This window comes from Microcaecilia unicolor, chromosome 11 (genome assembly GCF_901765095.1).
Source record: "Microcaecilia unicolor chromosome 11, aMicUni1.1, whole genome shotgun sequence".
Classification (NCBI taxonomy): Eukaryota; Metazoa; Chordata; class Amphibia; order Gymnophiona; family Siphonopidae; genus Microcaecilia; species Microcaecilia unicolor.
In genome coordinates, this window is record NC_044041.1 from 178118638 (window position 1) to 178144046 (window position 25409).

At 46.2% G+C, this 25409-nt stretch overlaps 1 protein-coding gene across 2 annotated transcripts; it reads left to right on the forward strand.

The window, feature by feature from the left end:
* The first annotated feature begins 220 nt into the window (after window positions 1–220).
* LOC115480801 (ribonuclease T2-like) lies at window positions 221–24075 on the forward strand. 2 transcript variants are annotated; one of them, XM_030219711.1, is made up of 10 exons: window positions 223–329; window positions 1241–1342; window positions 1506–1563; window positions 2735–2802; window positions 4758–4815; window positions 6423–6487; window positions 9268–9381; window positions 13305–13353; window positions 15897–15971; window positions 23758–24075. In XM_030219711.1, exons 2-10 carry the CDS (start codon window positions 1242–1244, stop codon window positions 23932–23934), a joined length of 765 nt encoding a protein of 254 aa, XP_030075571.1. In that variant the 5' UTR covers window positions 223–329; window position 1241; the 3' UTR covers window positions 23935–24075. The 2 variants fall into 2 exon arrangements, with proteins under 2 accessions (XP_030075572.1, XP_030075571.1); XM_030219712.1 differs by lacking the exon at window positions 9268–9381 and having other exon boundaries at window positions 221–329.
* Window positions 24076–25409: the final 1334 nt, after the last annotated feature.

Genomic DNA, 25409 nt, shown 5'->3' on the forward strand with positions numbered 1-25409 from the left:
ACCACCACCCCTCCCCCTCAGGGATCTAGGATAAGAAGGGAGCCTCATTCTCAAGTCCACTTCATTCATTTAAAAATCTGGCTCTTAAAATATTTTGGACCCTCTTAAAAGTGGAAGGATGTGGACAAAATCACCCTAAACCTTAACTCCTCCCCAGACCGCTCATCACCCCCTCCTGGTATCTGTTCTGTTAATATCCTTTTTCTCAGTATAAAATCACTTCCCTTTTTCAAACCAAGAGTGGGACAAAACCACACAGAGAAACGTTTATATGCCAAATGTGAACTGACAAACACAGTCGCTCCCTGGTTCTGACTGTACTACAAGATGTAAGTTAATTGTACTCTCGGGTGACATTGTCTATTTTTTAGGCTATGAATTAATTTTGTTCCTGAGTTTCCAGATGATATTCTGATTTCTCTCTCTCTTTCTGTCCTTTTGGCTGTGAGTTAGCTCTGTCCCTTTGAGGTGACACTCCCTGTCTGTGTTGCTCTCAGCACGGACTTCCTGTGCACTCTGGGCTGTAAGTTAGCTGTGTCTCTTGGTTCTAGGTGACACTCTCAACATGGGATTCCTTTGCTATCTCTGTCATCCCAAGCGATGTTCTCTCTGTGTGTTGCTCTAAGCATGGGATTCCTTTGCTGTCTCTTGGTCCCAGGTGACTCTCTCTCCATATGTTTCGCTCAGCATGGGATTCCTTTGCACTGTCTCTCACTGTCCTTTAGGATGTAAGTTAGCTTTATCTCTTGGTCCCAGATGACTCTCCCTCCTTGTGTTGCTGTAAGCATGGAATTCCTTTGCTATCTCTGTGGTCCCAGGTGACTCACGTGCTCTCTCTCTCTCTTTCTCTCCCTCTGTTACTCTCAGCATGGGATTCCTTTGCACTTTCATGCTCCTGAAGGTTGTAAGTTATCTGTGTCTCTTGGTCCCATGTGACTCTCTTTCCTTGTGTTGCTCTCAACATGGAATTCCTTTGCTATCTCTGTGGTCCCAGGTGACACACGTGCTCTCTCTCTCTCTCCCTGTTGCTCTCAGCATGGGATTCCTTTGCGCTCTCTTGCTCCTTTAGGCTGTAGGTTATCGGTGTCTCTTGGCCCCAGGTGACTCTTTCTCCTTGTGTTGCTCTCAGCATAGGAATCCTTTGCATTCTCTTTCTCCTTTAAGTTGTATGTTAATTGACTGTCTCTCTGTAGTTCCACGTGACTTTCTCTTTCTCTCTCTCTCTCTCTGTTGCTCTCAGCATGGGATTCCTTTGCACTCTCTTGCTGCTCTGGGGCTGTGTTACCCAGCTACTCTCGGACAATAAAGATTTCTGGAAGGAAGAGGATAAGCAGAAGCTTGGGTAGGTTGATTGCAGAATCTAACTCAGGCAAGGTGAGGTCTCCCTGTCTCAGTAGGTGAGCCAGGACATCCTACTCTGTGGAGTGACCCAAGGTAGAATGGGGGAGACTGGGAATATCTTACACTCCTAACATGATTTTCTTTCTTTCTTTCTTTTTTTCTAGATATTGTGATTGGAAATGTATGAAGTTTGTGCAGTCCTGGCCTGGGTCATTCTGTGTGGTGAGATTATCTGCACTTTACCCTTTCCTTAACCCAGCCTTCACCTCTATTGACTGGTCTTAAGTCTGCTTGAGCATTTTGGCTGGCTAAAACCTGAAAACTGGCATTTTGCTGGCTGCCAGACCGCCACCCCCCCCCCCCCCAGGAGCAGACATTCACCACCAACAGGATTTATAAGGACAGCTTGAAGAAGAGACAGCTGACGGGAGATATGAGAGCGGTCTATAAAATACTGAGTACAGTAGGAATTGGCGCTAAGCACAATGCTATAAAACGTGCATTCCATTTATAGAATTGTGAGTAGCGCCAATCGTTTTGAATGCCAAATTTTAAGCGCCATTTACTAGATCCAATCCAATCACTCAGAAAAACAAATTGATTAGTTCCATCTGACAAGACCTAACTTCTAGTCAAAACATGTTGCCCTGGATCCTGTAACCTGCTGGATTCCAGAAACTGCATGACCCTCTGTTGTAGCAATGATTCCATTTATTCGTTTCCCATCTCATCCTCTCAAATCTCTTCTCCCCATCATCTCTTCCTCTTACTACTACTACTACTTATCACTTCTATAGCGCTACAAGGCATACACGGCGCTGTACATCATATACGAAAAAGACAGTCCCTGCTCAAAGAGCTTCCAATCTAAATAAGACAGGTAAACAGACAGAACAATTAAGAGGTAAGGGAATTAAAGAGGTATGGTACAGGGCAAGTGAGTAGTGGCTAGGAGTCAAAAGCAGAGAGGTGGGCTTTTAACCTGGGCTTAAAGGTGGCCAAAGATGTGGCTAGACGTACAGGCTCGGGAAGTCTATTCCAGGCGTGAGGTGCAGCGAGGTAAAAGGAACAGAGTCTGGAATTAGCAGTAGAGGAGAAGGGGACAGACAAGAGAGATCTATCAGCAGAGCGGAGTGCCCGAGGGGGGGCGTAGGGAGAGACAAGAGTGGAGAGGTACTGGGGAGCAGCAGGGTGAATGCACTCTTCCTCTTCCTCCGTATCTCATGCTTTCTACCACTTTTCCATGTCTCTTTGGGGCTCATTTTCAATGCACAGACTTACAAAGTTCAATGGTAACCTTAGGAACTTTGGAAGTCTATATGCTTTGAAAATGAACCTCTTCAAGTCTCATATCTCCTCCCCTCATAATCTTTTTTTCTTCTTTTCATTGCAGTTCCTGGGGAAAAGGTTTAACTGTATGATTCCTGAGTTTGTCAATACCTGGACAATCCATGGCCTATGGTAAATGTCTTTCAAAGTGTTAAAGGTGCTCTTAAGGCAGGTTTGTGGTATCACAAGGATATCATGGAAAAACATTCTGATGTCAATATCAGATGACTGTATGTCACTTAGGACAGGCTGAGCCACGCCTGGTGTTGTCCCACTGCATTCATAGAGGTATAGCTCTAGCTTCCCTTAAAAAAACAAACAAACAACCCTCCAAAAACTACATCACCCTGCATGCAGTGGAGTAAACACAGACCTGGCTCAGCCTATCGTGTTACCCTGCCACTAGCAGGCCTGACTAGTGTCATTATAATTTTATTCAAAAATAGGATATTGCCACTGTTATTCGAAACAAATGTTATTTTACCAACTAAAGTGGCCAAATCATTCAACAGTTGCTATTTGTATTGTGTAAATGGAGGAAAAAAGCCTCTGTATTCCCGCTTCAGAACATAATTGTGTCTGTTGTACCGGGATGGAATCTTCATAGTGTCATTATAATAACTATTTGCTCTTAGGTCTTGTACAGTAAATTTGTATTTTGGAAAGTGGGCAGGTGGGATTTTAATTGTTGATTTTTTTTTTTTATTGCAACCTGAAGAGATGCCAAGTCTCACTCACTAGGGCTGTCACACTCATTTGATGGCTCTCTCACTCTTTGAGTTCCTTCTTTCACTCGTGAAAGCCTCAGTGCATTGGTCCTGATCAATAATTGCAGGAAAGGCAAGCCTAATGCCAAATAGCCCAACCAGGAGGAAGAAATCTGAGCACATCTCCCCCTATACTGCCCCCTCCTTTTTCTCTGCATCTTCAGTATACACTTATTTATTTATTAGGATTTATTTACCGCCTTTTTGAAAGAATAAATCAAACCAGTGGCGTAACAAGGGGGGGGGGCGGTGGGGGCGGTCCGCCCTGGGTGCACGCCGCTGGGGGGGTGCCGCGGCACGCGCCTGTCAGCTGAGTTTGCTGAGTTCGCTAATTTTGCTGCAGCTCCCTCTGCCCCGGAACAGGTTACTTCCTGTTCCGGCCGGGGCAGAGGGAGCTGCAGCGAAGTTAGTGAACTCAGCTGACAGGCGCGCAACACGGCACCCCCCCCCCAGCGGCGTGCACCCGGGGGGGTGTCATTTCGCCAGGGGGAAGCCGCGCTGCACCCGGGGGGGGGGGGGTGCATCGGCGATCTGCCCCGGGTGTCATGCCAGCTAGGATCGCCACTGAATCAAACATAAGCAATAGACACTTACATGCTGTGAAACCTAATCACATGCTTTTAACCTCTGAGTGGAGGCTAGTTTTCAGCCCAGCAAATTTATCTCCACTCTGTCTGTATCCTTGTGGAGGCTCTACAGAAAACCAAATATCATTTTAAGCTGATTTTTTTAATTTGCAAGGCAATTCCACACTTAAAAGTTTCTCTATTTATACCCTGGATGCACTGGTCTGGAAATTTTTGCTCTTTCTTTTTTGCTCTTCAGTTTCACTTTTTGAGGCAGACCAAAAAAAACCAAAAAGGCACACAACTGCTTACAAAACAGTAGATAAAAAACAGCAAAGCAGTGGAATCAAATGCATTTATTTGGAATAATACCCGACGTGGCCACGTTTCGCCCACAGGCTGCGTCAGGGGTACAAACTATCAAAAGTGTATATAAGTATATCATATACACTAGTAGTGAGATGAGAACAGTTATTCCAAAAATCTAGTTCCACTTTTCTGCTACTTCCAACTGAATTGATATGCATTAGGATCCTAATGCTTTGTTGTTTTTTTATCTACTTTTTGAGGCAGTAAATCTCTCTTTGGGATAGCTCACACTTATCTCTGAACGTGTCTCAAACTATTTTGATGAGGCATGAAAATCAAAGACTGGAAAGATAATTCATCCACACCCATCAAAACCATATCAAAGTAATTTTTTTTCTTCTAATGGAAAAAGTAAGGAGACTCTAACCTCTGCTCACTTTTTCAGGCCTAACGACGTGAAGGACTGCTGTAACTGCTGGAACCTCTTCCAGTCAGACCTACTGGTAACCACTGGTCATATTTCCATCTCTCTCTGCATGTTTGTTCCTCCATCTGTCCTACTGGTTTTTGTGTTTGTCTCTTCCTCTGTATCTTTATCTGTTCAGTCTACCTTTCTGTCTGTCCTTCCAGCCCTTTGTCTCTAAAGGTGTCTGTCCCCATTCCCTTCTGTCCCTCTCCGTGAAGGTCTATCTGCCCATCCAGTATCAGAATTCAAGAAAGCATGAGGCAAGCATCTAGGATCTCTAAGGGAGAAGAAAGGGTTGTAGAGACTGGTCTGTTGACTTTGATGGGCAAACTGGATAGGCTATATGGCCTTTTTCTGTGGTCGTTTTCTAAGGGACCAATATTCAGCAGCAGATAACTGGGTAGGTGAGACTCCTACCCAGTTAATTCTCACTGATTGGGTGTTTCCCGGACTTTAGCGGCTCACAACTGGATAATGCTGCTGAAAGTTTGGGGAGGCCGCTGTGGCACTATCCAGTAAGAGGGCAATTGACCATTAGGCACCTCCATTTAGGTGCCCCAAGAATGTGTAGAAGAAGCTCAGTCTATAACAGAACCTGAACACCCAGGTTCCGTTATAGAATGAAGCTACAAAGTAGTAAATTTAAAACGAATCGGAGAAAATATTTCTTCGCTCAACGTATAATTAAACTCTGTAATTCGCTGCCAGAGAATGTAGTAAAAGCGGTTAGCTTAGCGGTGTTTAAAAAAAAGATTTGGCTTGCTTCCTAAAAGAAAAGTCCATCAACCATTATTAACATGGACAGGGAAAATCCACTGCTTATTTCTAGGAAACGCAGCATAAAATGTATTGTACTGTTTTTGGGATCTTGCCAGGTATTTGGGACCTGGATTAGTCACTGTTGAAAACAGGATGCTGGGCTTGATGGACCTTCGGTCTGTCCTAGTATGGCAATACTTATGTACTTATGCAATCTGGACAGCATCTGAACACCCTTATAGAATGCTAGCATAACCCGTTATTGGCACTCCTAATATTTATGTGCCCGCAATTACACCAAACTACAAGCAGTGGATATATTCAAGTAATGCTCACTCAGAAAATGTGGAAAAGGTGGAGGAAAAGCCTACTGCTTGTATTTCAAGGGAGCTAACGTTGCCCCCACTGTAAATCAACTGTAATCACTGGCTGAAAAGGAGGAGTAGCCGAGTGGTTAGTGCAGTGGACTTTGATCCTGGGGAACTGAGTTCCCACTGCAGCTCCTTGTGACTCTGGGCAAGTCACTTAACCCTCCATTGCCCCTGGTACAAAATAAGTACCTGACTATATGTAAACTGCTTTGAATGTAGTTGCAAAAACCTCAGAAAGGCAGTATATCAAGTCCTATTTCCCTTTCCACCTCCTCTGAACGCACACTTCAAACTTTTAATCACTAACTTATACAATCCAGTGCCATTTAAAATGTTGAAAGCGGGATTAACTTATATTGTGCTGGTGATCCCAACAGGGTCCGTTTCACCAATGGCTTAGTCAGGGGATCCTATAACATCCTGCACCGTGACTATCCACTATCATAGTGAGCATATTTGCATTGCTTTCTGTTTAGTAACAACCCTTCTTTCTGTTTGGTGGGTCTTTCCCCAGGATCTAGAGTCTCAACTGTCTTTATACTGGCCTTCTTTGATCAACACTACAAGCTTTCTCTTCTGGTAAAGATCTTTATGTTTTCGCTCCTGCACCCAAATGTTCAAAGCCTGTATTCAAAATATGGTGGCACAGAACAGTCTCCCAGTGTAGGTGGTGGTGGTGGAGATAAAACCAGTAACCAAATTCAAAAAAGCCTGGGAGAAATACAGGGGATCCTCAGCTAGGAAGAAGTGACCGGAAAAAGTCAGAGATCAACATGGGTCTAAGAAATAAATAAATTTGGATACCCTAGTGGAGGATTAGCTTAATGGTTAGACCTATGGGCTGAGATCCAGGGAAGCCAAGTTCAAGTTCCACTATGGTCCACTGTGTTCTTGGGCAAGTCACTTAATCCTCTATTGCCTCAGCTACAAACCTAGATTGGAAGCCCTTTGGAGAGAGGGAAATAGCTGTGGTTGAATGTAACTCACCTACAGCCATCACTGAAAAGATGTGAGCTTCATCCAAATATCTGTTATGGTCTTTATCTGCTATATTATTTATTTATTACATTTGTACCCCGCGCTTTCCCGCTCATCGCAGGCTCAATGCGGCTTACATAGTAACAAGAGAATACAATCTGTAGTATCAAAATCAACAAGGATGTATGTGATAGGACAATGAACAAGGAGTATATGGGATAAAAGAGGTATGAGTGAAAGGATAGGGATAGGTAATGAGGTGGAGCGATAAAGGAGAAGTTGAGGAAGAGCATGGAGGGCAAGAAGGTTGGTAGGAGATAATATCTGAGTCATTGTTATTAATGACTAGTATAAAAGGCCCGTTTCGGTAGGCAATGAAATGGGCGCTAACAAGGTAATCCCCCCCCCCCTGCAGCGTCCTTCCTGTCTCCCCTGTCCCCCCTGCAGCCACCCATCTGGTCTCAGGACCCCCTCCCCACCAACCCTCCTCTGCCCCTGCAGCCACCCATGTCCAGCGACTCTCCTCTCCCCCTGCAGCTACCCAAGTCCAGCGTCCCTCCTCTCCTCTGCCCCCCTGCAGCCACCCATGTCCAACGACCCTCTTCTCCTTTCCCCTTGCCCCCCCTGTAGCCACCCATGTCCAGCGACCCACCTCTCTCCCCTGCCCCCCCTGCAGCCACCCATGTCCAGCGACCCTCCTCTCCCCCTGCCCCCCCTGCAGCATCCCTTCTGTCTCCCCTGCCCTCCCCTGCAGCCATCCATCTGGTCTCAGGACCCCCTCTCCACCTCCCTCTATCCTGCCCCCCCCCTGCAGCCATCCATGTCCAGTGACCCTCCTCTCCCCCTGCAGCCACCCATGTCCAGCGACCCTCCCCTCCCCCCTTGGTGCATCACCCAAACCCCTACCCCCCCAGCGCATCACCCAAGCCCCTATCCCCCCCTCGGGCACATCAACCCCCTTGCCACCCACAGCCGCCAATACTAACGCTGTCTGGCTGCTGCTGCGTCTCCTGTTGAGCAGCAGCGGCCGGTACAAAAAGAAAAAAGCCAAAAAAAGATTTAAAAACCTGAAACACGGCTCCGTAGACAGCCATCTGGCATTGGCTGTCATCTCAGCAGCCGCTCCTCCTCTCCCCTCTGATGTCGCTGCGCTCCTCCGGGGTCTTCCTGCAGGGGCAGTGACGTGGAGGGGAGAGGAGGAGCGGCTGCAGTGACGACAGCCAATGCCAGATGGCTGTCTACAAAGCTGCGTTTCAGGTTAAAAATCTTTTTTTGGCTTTTTTCTTTCTGTACCGGCTGCTGCTGCTCCACAGGAGAAGCACCAGCGGCCAGACAGCATTAGTATTGGCTGCTGCGGGTGGCGAGGGAGTTGATGTGCCCGAGGGGGGGGGGGGGTAGGGGCTTTGGTGATGCGCCCGGGGGAGGGTCTTGGGTGATGAATCGAGGGGGGGTAGGGGCTTGGGTGCTGTGCCGGGGCGGAGGGGCTTGGGTGTTGCGCTGAGGGGGGGGGGGGCACTGAGAGCTGATTGGTAGGCAGGGGGAGGAGTGTTTCCCTACTCCTCCCCCTGCCTGGCTCGTGGTTTTGCAGGGCAGGGGCTTGGGTGTTGCGCCGAGGGGGGGGGGCACTGACAGCTGTTTCCCAGACAGGGGGAGGAGTAGGGACACGCTCCGCGTGTTTCCCTACTCCTCCCCTTGCCTGGGAATCAGCTGTCAGTGACATCACTGACGTCAGTGCATTCTAAACTGCCTAGCAGACCACCTCCGAGGGAGCTACGGTCCCAGGCACATTAGAACATTGGAGGTGAGAATTATTATATAGGATTAGATGAACCAGTAAGTAGATGGGTTGCTTATGTTTGCTTATGATAGGTCAAGTCGTTCGGGTAAACCTGTTTGAATAGATGGGCTTTCAATAGTTTCCTAAAGGGAAGATATTCACTAATTGACCGAATGTATCTGGGTAGAGCATTCCAGAGTTGGGATCCCAGGTAGGGGAAGTTAGATGCAGGGAAAGGCCCAAATCAGACTCCTAAAGGCTTAAAACCAAGTAGAGAACTATTCTGTAAACTGTACTGTTATCCAGAGTGGTACAAACTCATCCAGACTGTACTATCCAGATCATAAACCATCCATCCAGTTTGTACTATTCTGACCCAGAGTGCACTAAACTCATCCAGACTGAGCCATTCTGAAACAGGGTGCACCAAATTTGTCCGGACTGAGCCCTTCTGATCCATTCCATAACCTATTTACCTAGACTGAGTTATTCTGATCTAGGTTGAGCTGTGCTTATCCCACATATGCCTTTTTCATCCTCACTAAACTCTGCTCAGCCAGTTTGTGGCACGTGTTGATCCTTGATTGCATTTTTCTCCCGGCAGGAAAAATGAATGGCACAAACATGGCAGCTGTGCTGGCTGCATAGAGACCTTGAGTTCCCCCAGCAAGTATTTTCGGGCAGCTCTCAAACTCCACACCTTCTACAGCATGGACATGTAAGACTCTGAACTCTCCAGGAAGCAGCAGGGCATCTCCCACAATTCTAGCACATGTAGTTAGGTGTCAGCCTTCTCACTCTTGGCTACCAGAAACAGCAGACCATTGCCTACAACAACTACTACTACTACTACTTATCATTTCTATAGTGCTACTAGACGTACGCAGCGCTGTACACTTGAACATGAAGAGACAGTCCCTGCTCCACAGAGCTTACAATCTAATTAGGACAGACAAACAGGACAAATAAGGGATATGGACAAGGGGTAGCAAGATTCCGGAATCCCAAAGAGTAGCAAGATTCCGTGCAGAACCCCAAAGAGCAGCAAGATTCCGGAATCACAAAGACTACTACTACTAGTACTTATCATTTCTATAGCGCTACTAGACGTACGCAGCGCTGTACACCTGAACATGAAGAGACAGTCCCTGCTCCACAGAGCTTACAATCTAATTAGGACAGACAAACAGGACAAATAAGGGATAAGGACAAAGGGTAGCAAGATTCCGGAATCCCAAAGAGTAGCAAGATTCCATGCAGAACCCCAAAGAGCAGCAAGATTCCGGAATCACAAAGACTACTACTACTAGTACTTATCATTTCTATAGCGCTACTAGACGTACGCAGCGCTGTACACTTGAACATGAAGAGACAGTCCCTGCTCCACAGAGCTTACAATCTAATTAGGACAGACAAACAGGACAAATAAGGGATAAGGACAAAGGGTAGCAAGATTCCGGAATCCCAAAGAGTAGCAAGATTCCATGCAGAACCCCAAAGAGCAGCAAGATTCCGGAATCACAAAGACTACTACTACTAGTACTTATCATTTCTATAGCGCTACTAGACGTACGCAGCGCTGTACACTTGAACATGAACAGACAGTCCCTGCTCCACAGAGCTTACAATCTAATTAGGACAGACAAACAGGACAAACAACAACCAAATATAACCGGAACTACACAGCTGGTAGTGTCAAGGAGATAAAAAAAACCAGCGCAATGACTGTTACAATGTGAAAGGCTCCGCCTCTGTCCTCCAGTCATTGCGCTGGGTCTTTATCTCCCCGACACTATCATCTATGCAATTCCAACTATATTCAGTTGCTACCACCCTATACAACAAGACCAGTAATGGCAAGTTCTTCTGATCCTTCCTATTGTGGGCCACCAGAAAGCAGTAGCATATCGCCTTCTATTTTGTGGCCCCCAAATTCTGGAAGGTCTTCAGTTGATATTCATTCCGAGTCGTAATTTTCTAAGGGCCCTGTTTATTTATTTATTTAGAACATTTATACCCCGCGTTTTGCCACTGAAAGCAGCCCCAAAGCGGTTTACAATGAACTGAGAAAACAATTACAATGACAGGAGAGGAGGAAGAGGAACAGAGGAAGAAGGGAAGGGAAAAGAGTCTAAAATGGACTATGGAAAGCCAGGCGTTGAGATGTATCAAAGCCTTTTAAATATTTATTAAAATACTTGATATACCGCAATATCCGATTGGCGAATCACAGCGGTTTACAATCCAACTGAAACAACATGTGAAAAAAAGAAAAGGAACGCCAAATTAAAAGGGAATAATGTGAGCAGACTGGACATAGCACATCAAAGACAGAAAGAAATTAGGCAGTGAACATAATATACATAAAATCAACAATAAATACAGTTGGGCAGACCGATCTACTGTTAAGTGAACCGAAGGCACATTGGATTAAAAAAAAAGGTTTTTAAAAAGGTTTTAAACTTAGGGCCCTGTTTACTAAGCAGCGTTAAGAGTGCGCTAGCATTTTTAGTGTGCGCTAAATTCTAAAGGCACCAATAGCATTTAGCTAGCATTTAGCGTGCGCTAATTTTAGGCGCACACTAAAAATGACAGCGTGTCTTAGTAAACAGGGCCCTTAGAAAATTACGACTCACAATGAATATCAACTGAAGATCTTCCAGAATTTGGGGGCCACAAAATAGAAGGTAGATTTGCTAGTGAGCATGTATTAGAGGAGGCAAAACCAGATGATTTGAGTCCAAAGAATGCAGAACCCAGGCAGGGGTATAAGGTATGACCACTGTAGAGAGGTATGATGGAACTCCCAAATGCAAAGTTTTATGTGCCAAGCATAAAACCTTAAAACAACCGCGGAACAACAGGTAACCAATGACGATGAATTAAAAGGGGCAAAACATAATCAACTTTTTTAGCCTTACAGAGAAACAAGGACAAGTATTTTGCAAAGTTTGCAGGTGACGCATCTGGGAGTGAAGAATGCCACAGTAAACTGAGTTACAGTAATGAGTTTGAGAGATGACAAAGGAATATATTAAGTGTGAAGAGATTGGAAGTCATGATAATTGCGAATAGCATAAAGACATCGCAATGAGAGAAAACCACGTTTAAAAACTTGTGAAATTTGATTTACAAAAGAGAGTTGTGAATCGATAATGACCCTAGGTAATGAAAACACTGAATTACGGAGATAGGGACATCAAAAAAACAGTGGAGTGAATGATGGAAGAGAGAGCATTCCAGAGAGCCAAAAAGCTGTAGTGTTGGAAGAGTTAAGAATGAATTTGTTATTGAGAAGCCATTGAGATAATGTAGAGAGCCAAGATTCCACAAGTTGAATGCCGATAGAGTCTGGGAAAATAGGATAAATCAATGGAATATCATCAATAGAATATCGTCAGCATAAATGAAAAATCGGATGTTAAATTCCTGAATCAAAGTGGCTAATGGGGTTAAGAAAATATTGAACAGTCAAGGCGAAAGAATAGACTCCTGAGGGACACCACAAGAAAGGTAACAGTCAGCAGGCTTGAGCCAACACAAGAGTCGAAGACACCATAAACATGTCCAAAGACGGCCAATGAAAACATTTTTATTCATCAAAGGTAGCATACAGGAAACACTGACGGGGAATACCCAACATGGGCTGTATTTTGGCACACAGGCCTTTGTCAGGGAACCTCCTAAATTAACAATATAGAATTGGACTCAACCAATAAATTAGATATAAGTGTAACTTCGATACAAAAAGTGGCTGTGAATAGAGTGGCTACTGTTATCTTATTCCTAATGGAGGAAAAGCCTCTTCTTGTGCTTTGGATTCCCAAACGTACCGACAGGAGAATAAAGACACAGCTGAGGAATAAAAGCTTCAGTTTCCCTCTTTAACATTACATCTATGGCCAATGCCCTAGTGGAAAGGGTCAGGCCCTTGTTTAATTTATGAGGTTAAGTGGCTGTGAATAGCCTGGCTACTGTTATCTTATTTCTAATGCAGGAAAAGCCTCTGTATACCCGATTTAGAAGACTTTTTCTTCTGTTTTTTTTTTTTTTTTCGGGATAGAATCTTCATCGGCTCAAAAACCTCCTTATGTGCAAACTACACTCCAAGTTTATTTGTTACATTTTTTACTTGTAATACACTTGCAAGACACTTTACAAGTAAAAAATGTAACAAATAAACTTGGAGTGTAGTTTGCACATAAGGAGGTTTTTGAGCCGATGAAGATTCTATCCCGAAAAAACCAGAAGAAAAAGTCTTCTAAATCGGGTATACAGAGGCTTTTCCTGCATTAGAAATAAGATAACAGTAGCCAGGCTATTCACAGCCACTTAACCTCATAAATTAAACAAGGGCCTGACCCTTTCCACTAGGGCATTGGCCATAGATGTAATGTTAAAGAGGGAAACTGAAGCTTTTATTCCTCAGCTGTGTCTTTATTCTCCTGTCGGTACGTTTGGGAATCCAAAGCACAAGAAGAGGAAGTCAGAGATCCACTGGGGTCTGTGGCACTGCACCAGAAGTAAGCTGGGCCGTACAGTCCTTCTCTCCTGTGTATTCTCAATTTTTATCTTTCTATATAAGGATATTTGTGATGGGATACTCCTTAGCTGCACTTGTATTTCTTCTTTTGCTTTCAGTGCCTTCCAGAGAGCAGGGATTGTGCCATCCTGTGACCGGAGTTACCCGGTATGTGAACTGTGTTCTAACTGAGGTTTGTTTTATAATAAAAATCACCTAGAAAATCAACCTATAAACAGATGATCTCTGGTAGTGCACAGAAGCTCCCGCAGAAAGTTATACTCAATGCGAGGCAGGTGTAACTAGTACATGTACATATGTGCATATGTTATAGAACAGTAGTTCTCAAATCTGTCCTGGGGGACCACCTGCCAGTTGGGTTTTCAGGATATCCCTAATAAATGTGCACGAGACAGGATTTACATATAATGGAGGTGAAAGGAATGCAAATCTGTATCATGCATATTCATTACCCCCACATCACTTGACTCACATGTGTTCATCATATCTAATAACACATGTATGCATTACATATTATGCAATACAGCATTTATTACAACCATCATAACTCTTTCATACAGAAACCAATGATTTCCAACGCATTCCCTTTCCATACAAATGTCCCAATCACAGCTGCATTGAATATATACACCAAATAACGTGTATATAAACTAGAAAAGAAGTATTGTAGTTCCAATAAAGCTTGGCGTATCGCACTTGCACTGAATATCACAATAATGTGTCCAAACAGCTGAGACAAATTCACAACTTCATTGAAAGGATCTGCTGTCGAACTTCATCTGGATAATATTTTCACACGTTCCAAGAAACAAGTATATCTACTACTATAAACTACTATAAATCTACTACTATAGTCATACGCAGCGCTTTACAATTGAACATGTCTTTCTTTGGTTCCAACACTGGCCGTGTTTCTTATCGCTTCATCAGGAGACCTTATACAGCAAACAACATACACAATTACACATATTCTCATGCTTACAAACCATAAAACATAAATCAATTATAAACATATACCTTCAACAACCTCACATTGCCATCAGGCACACCACAGTAAGCACCAGCTTCCGGCGTGCTAACGTCATTACTTACGTCGTATGAAACAACATTAAAACCTACTTCCTTTTATACAGACATTAACAAAGGCCAATCAATCTCTTTGCTGAGCCCATTGGGTTCCACAGTATTCCAATTATATATTAGTCGCTGCTCTTTACGAATCAGTTGTTTCTCAATGCAACCCCCCTACCTTTCTGAATGTGAACAAGTACTACAAACTGCAGGTCTTGAATTAAATGTTGATGTTGCAGCCAGTGATTAACTAAAGGGGTGTCACACTATTGTAGTCTTACATTACTCAGACGTTGTGCTATACGCATCTTGATCTTCCGTGTTGCTTCACCATAACTGGCAGGGACAACGTATACCATAAACTACATTCTGTGTTTTGCAATCTGTTTTTGCTTTCAAATAAAAGTATCTATTAATCGTATTTATCCAAATGCGATCCGTTCAAATTGCATATTTGCAATACACACATTTATTACAGTGTGCATGCCCTCCAGTTTCCTCACCCACTGGCTGCAGATTAAATGATTTCTTGGACAAAATTTCACCCATGTTTCTTTTCCGAGTACAGGAAAACCTAGGCTTCTCAATTAAACCTTCATGCGATGACAGTATTGACCAATGTTTCGTTATGATGTTTTGAATAGCATGCGTTTGTTTGTAGCATGGGAGTATGCAATTAATGTGCCCACTTTGATCTCTACTCTTTCTTTGCGCTAACCAACAACGCTGGGCATATTTTGCTCTTTTGTAAGCTGAACGTATAGTAAGCGAAGGATATCCTCGCTGTTGAAACTTCTCTGACGTTGCTTGTGCCTGTTGTACAAATCGAGTCTCGTCTGATCCGTAAGAACTGCCCTATGCCCTACTCATTAGGGATATCCTGAAAACCTGACTGACTGCTAGTCCCCCAGGACAGGTTTGAGAACCACTGTTATAAAGTACCTGTGTGAATCATAGCAATGCCCAAATGTCACCCCCACCCCCACCACTACCACCATGCATGGTCAATGTAAAAGTACATGTGATAGTGTTGTCACATAGAAGTGTGCAGCCAGAGAATTTTCACAAAGGGCACAGACTCTTTGCAAACAGCGTGCACTCTTTTGACAAACATTTAAAAAAAAACCCATTAAATTTTGCGTTTTTTTGTTTGTTTTTGTTTGCTAACAGCAAAGGAAACGACAAAATTACCCCCATGTCTTCCACAGCCTGTAATTGTATTTACTTATTTTAAAATATCTCTATCCTGCTTGATCATAAGCATTCTAAGCAGCTGGAAATATGCCAGGGAACCTGTAACAGACCACATCACATGCAGTGATGTATCCCTATTGAGCCCCAAAATCTATAGTATCCCCTGAGACTCTCCCCTGTTAAATAGAGTGAAACGTCTCCAAAGCACATGCAAACTCCCAATCCTGTAGCGTTCCTGTGAAATCCTATCTGGTAACACGCATAACCCCCCCCCCCCCCCCCCAGACCTGTGTCCCTGTGAGATCTGATGTTCCCCTAATGCACACAAACTCACAAACCCGTGGCATCCTCAAGAGATCTTCTCTCCAGGGCTTCTGAGATCTGACACTAGGAAAGATGATGTCTAATCCTTTCTCTTTCCTCAGTTTAAGGATCTCTCCAGGACTTTGCTGTCTGCTTTCACGAAGACCCCTGAACTCCAATGTGTGATGGATGAGAAGGTGAGGAGCTTGCTCCATGTACAAACCTTGAAACTATATTTACTTAGCTGGTATTTATACATATTTAGTCTAGGCTAGGAGTTCAGTTATATGATGGTTCTCCAAAATAAAAGTATTTACTGAATAAGAGTTTCTTAAATAAAACAAACCTCCTCCCTCCAAACAAACAGTCACGAGTAAGATGTTCAGTTGTAGCTTTGCAGCAAATACAGATACAAAACAAGAGATTCTGATCCTTCCCTGGAACGCCCTCCTTTTGACTTTCCTGTGAACTTTTCCGGGTTCCCTTTGGTACCTGATACTCCAACCGCTTGACTCCTCTCCCCTTCTGGACTCATGGATGAAATACCACCTAGGCAGCTCTTTCCTTTTCTTCTTTTCAATCTCCACACTGCTGCATGCCTCAGGAACCACTATTTCTCTGATGCCAGGCATACCCTCTTCTCTGTAATATGAGTCAATTTTTCAAAATTATTGGGGGTGCTAAACCCAACAGAAATTACCTCTCCTTGGACCAGTGGTGTTCCTAGCCTGCATGACACCCGGGGCGGATCGCCGATGTGCCCCCCCCCCCGGGTGCAGCGCGGCCCCCCTACGAAATGACACCCCCCCGGGTGCACGCTGCTGAGGGGGGGGGGTGCTGCGGCGCGCGCCTGTCGGCTGAGTCCGAGTTTGCTAACTTCGCTAACTTTGTTCGTTCGCTGCAGCTCCCTCTGCCCCGGAACAGGAAGTAACCTATTCCGGGGCAGAGGGAGCTGCAGTGAACGAACGAAGTTAGCAAACTCGGACTCAGCCGACAGGCGCGCGCCGCGGCACCCCCCAGCAGCATGCACCCGGGGTGGACCGCCCCCACCTTGGTACGCCACTGCCTTGGACACAGTCAAGGAATTTGTTCAATATTGGAGGTGCTCAAACCACAGAGCTAGCTCCTATGTTCTAAAAGGTCCTCTGCGTTTATTCCAAGACAATAAAGTGCAGAGACAGGAAACCACATGGTTTTTTCTTCTTCAGAGAAGCCAAGGTACCCAGTTCCAGGCTGGAGATTTTGAGACAGCCCTGGATTTCTGACCGCCCCGTACTCATGCATTATGGGACCTGCAGCACTGATTTCGATAAGCAGGACCAGACACTACAGATCCCACACTGCTTTGGGATATAATTTAAATACCAGGATTGGCCAAAAATGTCCATCCTGGAATCAAGTAACTTGGCATCTCTGCTGCTCCTTTCTAGGTCTAGGGGCAGAGACTAACTTTCTTCTTCCCAACACAGAGCTATCCTTAAGGAGGCAGCCTCTGAACTGGCTTAATCTGTCCTCTTTTTTCTGGAGCCATATGGTAACCCTACACTACAGCCTTCTCCTTCTCTCGTTCTAAACCAGCCACTACTAATGGAAGAATACCTAGTGGTTAGAGTAGCAGGCTGAAAACCAAAGAAGCCAGGGTTCAAATCTTTCATCTCCTACTGACCAGGGCCACATTAGATACCCATGGGGCAGGGGAAGCTTTCTGCCTCTCTATTTTTTTCTTGGTCTCTGACTTCATTTCTTGAAACTTGAGGATCTTCTCTTTCTCCACACAAATCACAGAATAATCACATGGGACTGACACCTCTGTGATCAAAACTGTTCTGGTGTTTTTCTCTTTTGCTTCTATATCTAGTTTCCTTGCATCCAGCTTTTTGTCCACTGAGTATTCTTATCAAGTGCCATACAAAACATAAGTGGTGAGAGGGATTCTCTCTGACATATGCCTTGCTGAATTTTCATGTTAGGAATGACAAAATGTCCATCTCCACACTTCAGATGGAGAGTGGTTTGTTACATTTTCATAGTAAACTTCCACTATATCCATACATTGTTTATTTTTATACTTTTCAAAACAATTTATTATCCAGAAATGTGGGATGCTATCAAAGGATTTCATACAGTCGATCCATGCTATACTGAGATTTCTGTTTTCTTAGCACTGGCAATGATGATTTATAGTAGTAGTAGTAGTAGTATTCATCATTAACTGGTCCTTGCGTCCATGTGCTCCATTCTTATTACTCTTCTACTATACTGCCATTACGTAATTGGAGTTCATTTGATTATTGGGCTCATTTTCGAAAGAGAAGGACGTCCATCTTTTGACATAAATCGGAAGATGGATGTCCTTCTCCCAGGGCCGTCCAAATCGGTATAATCGAAACCCGATTTAGGACGTCTCCAACTGCCCTCTGTCACAAGGATGGCCAAAGTTCAAGGGGGCATGTCCGAGGCGTAACGAAGGCGGGACTTGGGCGTGCCTAACACTTGGACGTCCTTGACCCGTAATCGAAAAAAACAAGAACGTCCCTGACGAACACTTGGATGTTTTCACCCGGACCTATTTTTCTTATGCCTAAGACACAAAAAGGTGCCCGAAATAACCAGATGACCACCAGAGAGAATCGGGGATGACCTCCCGTTACTCCCCCAGTGGACACTAACACCCTCCCACCCTCAAAAAACATCTTTAAAAATATGTCGTGCCAGCCTCATATGTCATACTCAGGACCATGACAGCGCATGCAGGTCCCAGGAGCAGTTTTAGTGGGTACTGCAGTACACTTCAGACAGGCGGACCCAGGTCCATACCCCACCCCCCCTCACCTGTTACATTTGTGGAGGAAACAGTGAGCTCTCCAAAACCCACCACAAACCCACTGTACCCACATCTAGGTGCCCCATTCACCCATAAGGGCTATGGTAGTGGTGTACAGTTGTGGGTAGTGGGTTTTGGGGGGCTCAGCACACAAGGTAAGGGAGCTATGTACCTGGGAACAATTTATGAAGTCCACTGCAGTGCCCCTTAGGGTGCACGGTTGGTGTCCTGGCATGTCAGGGGGAACAGTGCACTACGAATGCTGGCTCCTCCCATGACCAAATGGCTTTCATTAGGACGTTTTTGACATGGATGTCTTTGGTTTCGAAGATCGCCAAAAGTCAGAAATGTCCATTTCTAGGGACGACCAAATCTAGGAATGTCCAAATTTAAGGATTTGGACGTCTCTGAAGGTATTTTCGAAATGAAAGATGGACATCCATCTTGTTTCAAAAATACGGTTTCCCCGTCCCTGGAGTTCGCCGTTTTGCAAGGACGTCCAAATCACAACTTGGACGTCCCTTTTGAAAATGCCCCTCCACATATTCTACCAGTGAATAGTTTATAGATGAGTTACGAGTCTGTAATTTTGGGGAACATTATTTTGATCTCCCTTTGGAAGAAGTGCTCTTCCTGTTATTAACCATTACAGAGTAAAAAGATACCAGGATCCCAAGCAGGGGCGTAGCCACGGGTGGGCCTGGACGGGCCCAGGCCCACCCATTTTCCCTCCAGGCCCGCCCATTCTTCACACGCTGTCGCTGCCCTTTTGTCCCGCGGAGGCAGCGTTCAGCGTTTCCTTCCTGCCCTGTCTTCTCCCAAGGCTCCGCTGCATCGTCCCGGCCTGCAAGAGGAATCGTTTTCCTTTTCGGCCGTCGCGCTGCGCTTCCATACACACAGGCAGCTTCGCTTCTCCCCTGCCGCGTCCATTCTGGCCCTCTCTGATGCACTTCCTGTTAGGGCCGGATGAACGCGGCGGGGGAGGAGCGAAGCTGCCTGTGTGTATGGAAGCGCAGCGCGACGGCCGAAAAGGAAAACGATTCCTCTTGCAGGGACGATGCAGCGGAGCCTGGGGAGAAGACAGGGCAGGAAGGAAACTCTGCCTCCGCGGGACAAAAGGGCTGCGACAGAGCGGGAAGGATGTGGATTCGCGGGCCTGGGGGGAAAGTGGCTGAGCTGCTGGGACATGGGAGGGAGAGGAGGAAGGGACTTGAGGGAAGGAAGAGAGAGCTACTGGGACATGGGAGGGAGAGGAAGAAGGGACGAGGGAAGTAAGAGAGCTACTGGGACATGGGAGGGAGAGGAAGAAGGGACGAGGGAAGTAAGAGAGCTACTGGGACATGGGAGGGAGAGGAAGAAGGGATTGGAGGGAAGGAAAAGAGAGCTACTGGGACATGGGAGGGAGAGGAAGAAGGGACTGGAGGGAAGGGAGAAGCTGCTGGGACATGGGAGGGAGAGGAAGAAGGGACTGACGGGAAGGGAGAGCTGCTGGGACATGGGAGGGAGAGGAAGAAGGGACGAGGGAAGGAAGAGAGAGCTACTGGGACATGGGAGGGAGAGGAAGGGACTGGAGGGAAGGAAGAGAGAGCTACTGGGACATGGGAGGGAGAGGAAGAAGGGACGAGGGAAGTAAGAGAGCTACTGGGACATGGGAGGGAGAGGAAGAAGGGATTGAAGGGAAGGAAAAGAGAGCTACTGGGACATGGGAGGGAGAGGAAGAAGGGACTGGAGGGAAGGGAGAAGCTGCTGGGACATGGGAGGGAGAGGAAGAAGGGACTGACGGGAAGGGAGAGCTGCTGGGACATGGGAGGGAGAGGAAGAAGGGACGAGGGAAGGAAGAGAGAGCTACTGGGACATGTGAGGGAGAGGAAGAAGGGACTGGAGGGAAGGAAGAGAGAGCTACTGGGACATGGGAGGGAGAGGAAGAAGGGACGAGGGAAGTAAGAGAGCTACTGGGACATGGGAGGGAGAGGAAGAAGGGATTGGAGGGAAGGAAAAGAGAGCTACTGGGACATGGGAGGGAGAGGAAGAAGGGACTGGAGGGAAGGGAGAAGCTGCTGGGACATGGGAGGGAGAGGAAGAAGGGACTGACGGGAAGGGAGAGCTGCTGGGACATGGGAGGGAGAGGAAGAAGGGACGAGGGAAGGAAGAGAGAGCTACTGGGACATGGGAGGGAGAGGAAGAAGGGACTGGAGGGAAGGAAGAGAGAGCTACTGGGACATGGGAGGGAGAGGAAGAAGGGATTGGAGGGAAGGAAAAGAGAGCTACTGGGACATGGGAGGGAGAGGAAGAAGGGACTGGAGGGAAGGGAGAAGCTGCTGGGACATGGGAGGGAGAGGAAGAAGGGACTGACGGGAAGGGAGAGCTGCTGGGACATGGGAGGGAGAGGAAGAAGGGACGAGGGAAGGAAGAGAGAGCTACTGGGACATGGGAGGGAGAGGAAGGGACTGGAGGGAAGGAAGAGAGAGCTACTGGGACATGGGAGGGAGAGGAAGAAGGGACGAGGGAAGTAAGAGAGCTACTGGGACATGGGAGGGAGAGGAAGAAGGGATTGAAGGGAAGGAAAAGAGAGCTACTGGGACATGGGAGGGAGAGGAAGAAGGGACTGGAGGGAAGGGAGAAGCTGCTGGGACATGGGAGGGAGAGGAAGAAGGGACTGACGGGAAGGGAGAGCTGCTGGGACATGGGAGGGAGAGGAAGAAGGGACGAGGGAAGGAAGAGAGAGCTACTGGGACATGTGAGGGAGAGGAAGAAGGGACTGGAGGGAAGGAAGAGAGAGCTACTGGGACATGGGAGGGAGAGGAAGAAGGGACGAGGGAAGTAAGAGAGCTACTGGGACATGGGAGGGAGAGGAAGAAGGGATTGGAGGGAAGGAAAAGAGAGCTACTGGGACATGGGAGGGAGAGGAAGAAGGGACTGGAGGGAAGGGAGAAGCTGCTGGGACATGGGAGGGAGAGGAAGAAGGGACTGACGGGAAGGGAGAGCTGCTGGGACATGGGAGGGAGAGGAAGAAGGGACGAGGGAAGGAAGAGAGAGCTACTGGGACATGGGAGGGAGAGGAAGAAGGGACTGGAGGGAAGGAAGAGAGAGCTACTGGGACATGGGAGGGAGAGGAAGAAGGGATTGGAGGGAAGGAAAAGAGAGCTACTGGGACATGGGAGGGAGAGGAAGAAGGGACTGGAGGGAAGGGAGAAGCTGCTGGGACATGGGAGGGAGAGGAAGAAGGGACTGACGGGAAGGGAGAGCTGCTGGGACATGGGAGGGAGAGGAAGAAGGGACGAGGGAAGGAAGAGAGAGCTACTGGGACATGGGAGGGAGAGGAAGAAAGGACTGGAGGGAAGGAAGAGAGAGCTACTGGGACATGGGAGGGAGAGGAAGAAGGGACTGGAGGGAAGGGAGAAGCTGCTGGGACATGGGAGGGAGAGGAAGAAGGGAAGGGAGAAGCTGCTGGGACATGGGAGGGAGAGGAAGAAGGGACTGGAGGGAAGGGAGAAGCTGCTGGGACATGGGAGGGAGAGGAAGAAGGGACTGGAGGGAAGGGAGAGAGCGTCTGGGACATGGGAGGGAGAGGAAGAAGGGACTGACGGGAAGGGAGAGCTGCTGGGACATGGGAGGGACTGGCGGGAAGGGAGAGAGCTACTGGACGGGAGGGAGAGGAGGAAGGGACTGGAGAGCTGCTGGACAAGGGAGGAAGAGGAAGAAGGGACTAGAGGGAAGGGAGAGAGCTGCTGGACATGGGATGGAGAGGAGGAGGGGATTGGATGGAAGGGAGAGAGCTGCTGGACATGGGAGGGAGAGGAGGAAGGGGCTGGAGAGCTGCTGGACAAGGAAGGAAGAGGAAGAAGGGACTAGAGGGAAGAGAGCTGCTGGACATGGGAGGATAGGGAGAGAAAGAGGGGAGATGGATGAAAGGATAGAGAGAGAAAGGGGAGAAACTAGAAGGATGTGGAGAGAGGGAGGAGACTGAACAGAAAAGGGTAGAGAGATAGACACTGGATAGAAGGAGAGGGGAGATAGAGACACTAGATGGAAGGATCAGGAGAGAGGGTAGATGGGTGGAAGGATGAGGAGAGAAAGAGGGAAGACACTGGATGGAAGGGTAGGGAGAAAAAGGAGACACTCGATGCAAAAGAAAGAGGGGAGACACTGGAAGGATGGGGAGAGAAAGAGGGGAGCTGCTGGATGGAAAGAGGGAGAGGACAGAGTAGGGAAAGACTGGAGAATAAGAGGAAGGGGCATGTGGAGATCAAGGGTGAGGAAAAGATGAAAAGCCATAGGTGATGAATGGACAGGAAACCCTGGCAAGAGAAAGACGAAGGAAAGCAGAATCTAGAGACTGGGAGCAACACAATGAGAAAAAGTAAATGGCCATACAACAAAGGTAAAGAAAATAATTTTATTTTTAATTTAGGATAAAGTAATATGGTACCTGTGTTAATAAAGTTTCAGAGACCAATACTTCCTTCCTTAGGTCAGGAGAGGATACCATAACAGCATTATACTGACCTGAGGCAGGAGATTTTGGCCTCTGAAAGCTCACTGAAAAGTGTGACTAAATATTTCCTGGGGGAGGGGGGTAGAGAAAAAAATTTTGTGCCCACCCACTTTGGGTTCAGGCCCACCCAAAATTGGCAGTCTGGCTACGCCACTGATCCCAAGAAGCTAGTGAGCAATTTAATCGGAAAGCGGACAGGCCTTTTGGTTCTAATATGCCCTCCTATTCTATGATTTTATGCTTGCTTGGGGCAGACATAAAGGAACTTTAGTGGCAAGGAGCAGGAGAAAACACAGATCAGTAGCCTAATGGTTAGTGCAGCAGCTTGAGAACCCAGGGAACTGGGTTCTATTCCTAGTGCAGCTCCTTGTGATCCTGGGCAAGTCACTTCACCCTCCACTACTCAAGCTACAAAATAAGTACCTGTATGTAATATGTAAACTGCTTTGATAAGCACAGAAAGGCAGTATATAAAATCCCAAACCCTTATCAGTGAGTGTGGAAGCACATTAAGCAAGTACAGATGGGCAGAATGGCTGCACCATTTAGGTCCTATCTCATGACTTCTTAATGTCTCTGTCTCTTTATATGCCTATAGTTGTGTGCATATGTAGCAGGGTGTCCATACAGGCAGGACCTGATTTATTCTTTGTATGCTTCCTAGGGCCGTGAAGTTCTGGTACAGGTAAAAATTTCTCTCCATCGGAATTTCTCATCTGGATGTGAAGACTTCCAGGAAGCCTCAAACCCTTCCAGCAGTCCCTACAGACCCTGCAACAAGAATTCAAACATCTATTACTTTCCTATAAACAGGAGGACTCCGCGAGACCCCTGTCCATGAGCGTCTGGCATGGTGGCCCTTCTCAGCAGGTACACAGGGGTGCCTGCATGAAGTGAAGATGGAGTGAACTGGAAAGCTGACATGTCCCGTGCACAGTAGAAAGAATATGTAGCTGCAATAAAATGTCTGATTGTAGAAATACTGCAGTGTATCTGTCTTTTACTTTAGTGCTGTATCAACTTAGAGCAAAAGGAGGATTCAATAACGTGCTAACTGGTTTGACAGCCCCCCTCTCTTGCCTCTAAAGAGGAGCTAAACAACTTCAGAAGAGACTGAAAGCCCTTCTGGCAAAGGAAAAACACTCCAGAGTTAAGTTTTTCTCTTTTATAATAATGCTAAAATGTATTAGAGTAAATAAATGATTACAAAAAAAAAATCTTTTATCCCAGTATTACAGAAAATGTAATTCTTATTTATATTAGTCTAAATTTCAGTATAAGAAAAATAAAATTTCTCTGGTCTTTCTGTGTATATCCCTGGAAGCTAACAAATCTGACTGCCACAAGATGTGCTTGTCAGATTACTGTACATAAGTAATGCCACACTGGGAAAAGACCAAGGGTTCATCGAGCCCAGCATCCTGTCCACGACAGCAGCCAATCCAGGCCAAGGGCACCTGGTGAGCTTCCCAAATGTACAAACATTCTATACATGTTATTCCTGGAATTGTGGATTTTTCCCAAGTCCGTTTAGTAGTGGTTTATGGACGTGTCCTTTAGGAAACTGTCTAACCCCTTTTTAAACTCTGCCAAGCTAACCGCCTTCACCACGTTCTCCGGCAACAACTTCCAGAGTTTAATTATGCGTTGGGTGAAGATTTTCTCCGATTTGTTTTAAATTTACTACACTGTAGTTTCATCGCATGCCCCCTAGTCCTAGTATTTTTGGAAAGCGAGAACAGACGCTTCACATCCACCTGTTCCATCCCACTCATTATTTTATATACCTCTATCATGTCTCCCCTCAGCCGTTTCTTCTCCAAGCTGAATAGCCCTAGCCTCCTTAATCTTTCTTCATAGGGAAGTCGTCCCATCCCCGCTATCATTTTAGTCGCCCTTCACTGCACCTTTTCCAATTCTACTATATCTTTCTTGAGATGCGGCGACCAGAATTGAACACAATACTCAAGGTGCGGTCGCACCATGGAGCGATACAACGGCATTATAACATCCTCACACCTGTTTTCCATACCTTTCCTAATAATTTTGTCCAATCACTTAATGCCTTATATTTTCTCTCTTACTATCTGGTATTCTTCCAACTCTGACCTCTAAGGCCACCTTCACATAATTCTGCTTTTTTGGTATTTCTCCCCAATTATCCATCATTTGCCCTTTGTAACCTTCGCCCCCCTTGAATATTTATCTCACTCCTCCCCTCGAATATTTATCTTTATTTTAATTTATTTACGTCAATTTATATACCGTATCTTATTGCTACTGCAAGACAGAACGGTTTACAATTTATAAAAAAGA

Bases quoted from the DNA above. Each gene is read 5' to 3' on its own strand.
- LOC115480801 (XM_030219711.1), top strand. From the start codon at position 1,242: ATGGGATTCCTTTGCACTCTCTTGCTGCTCTGGGGCTGTGTTACCCAG. The intron at 1,564-2,734 runs GTGAGATTATCT...TTTTCATTGCAG, and splicing joins GGCCTGGGTCATTCTGTGTG to TTCCTGGGGAAAAGGTTTAA. The intron at 2,803-4,757 runs GTAAATGTCTTT...TCACTTTTTCAG, and splicing joins TGGACAATCCATGGCCTATG to GCCTAACGACGTGAAGGACT.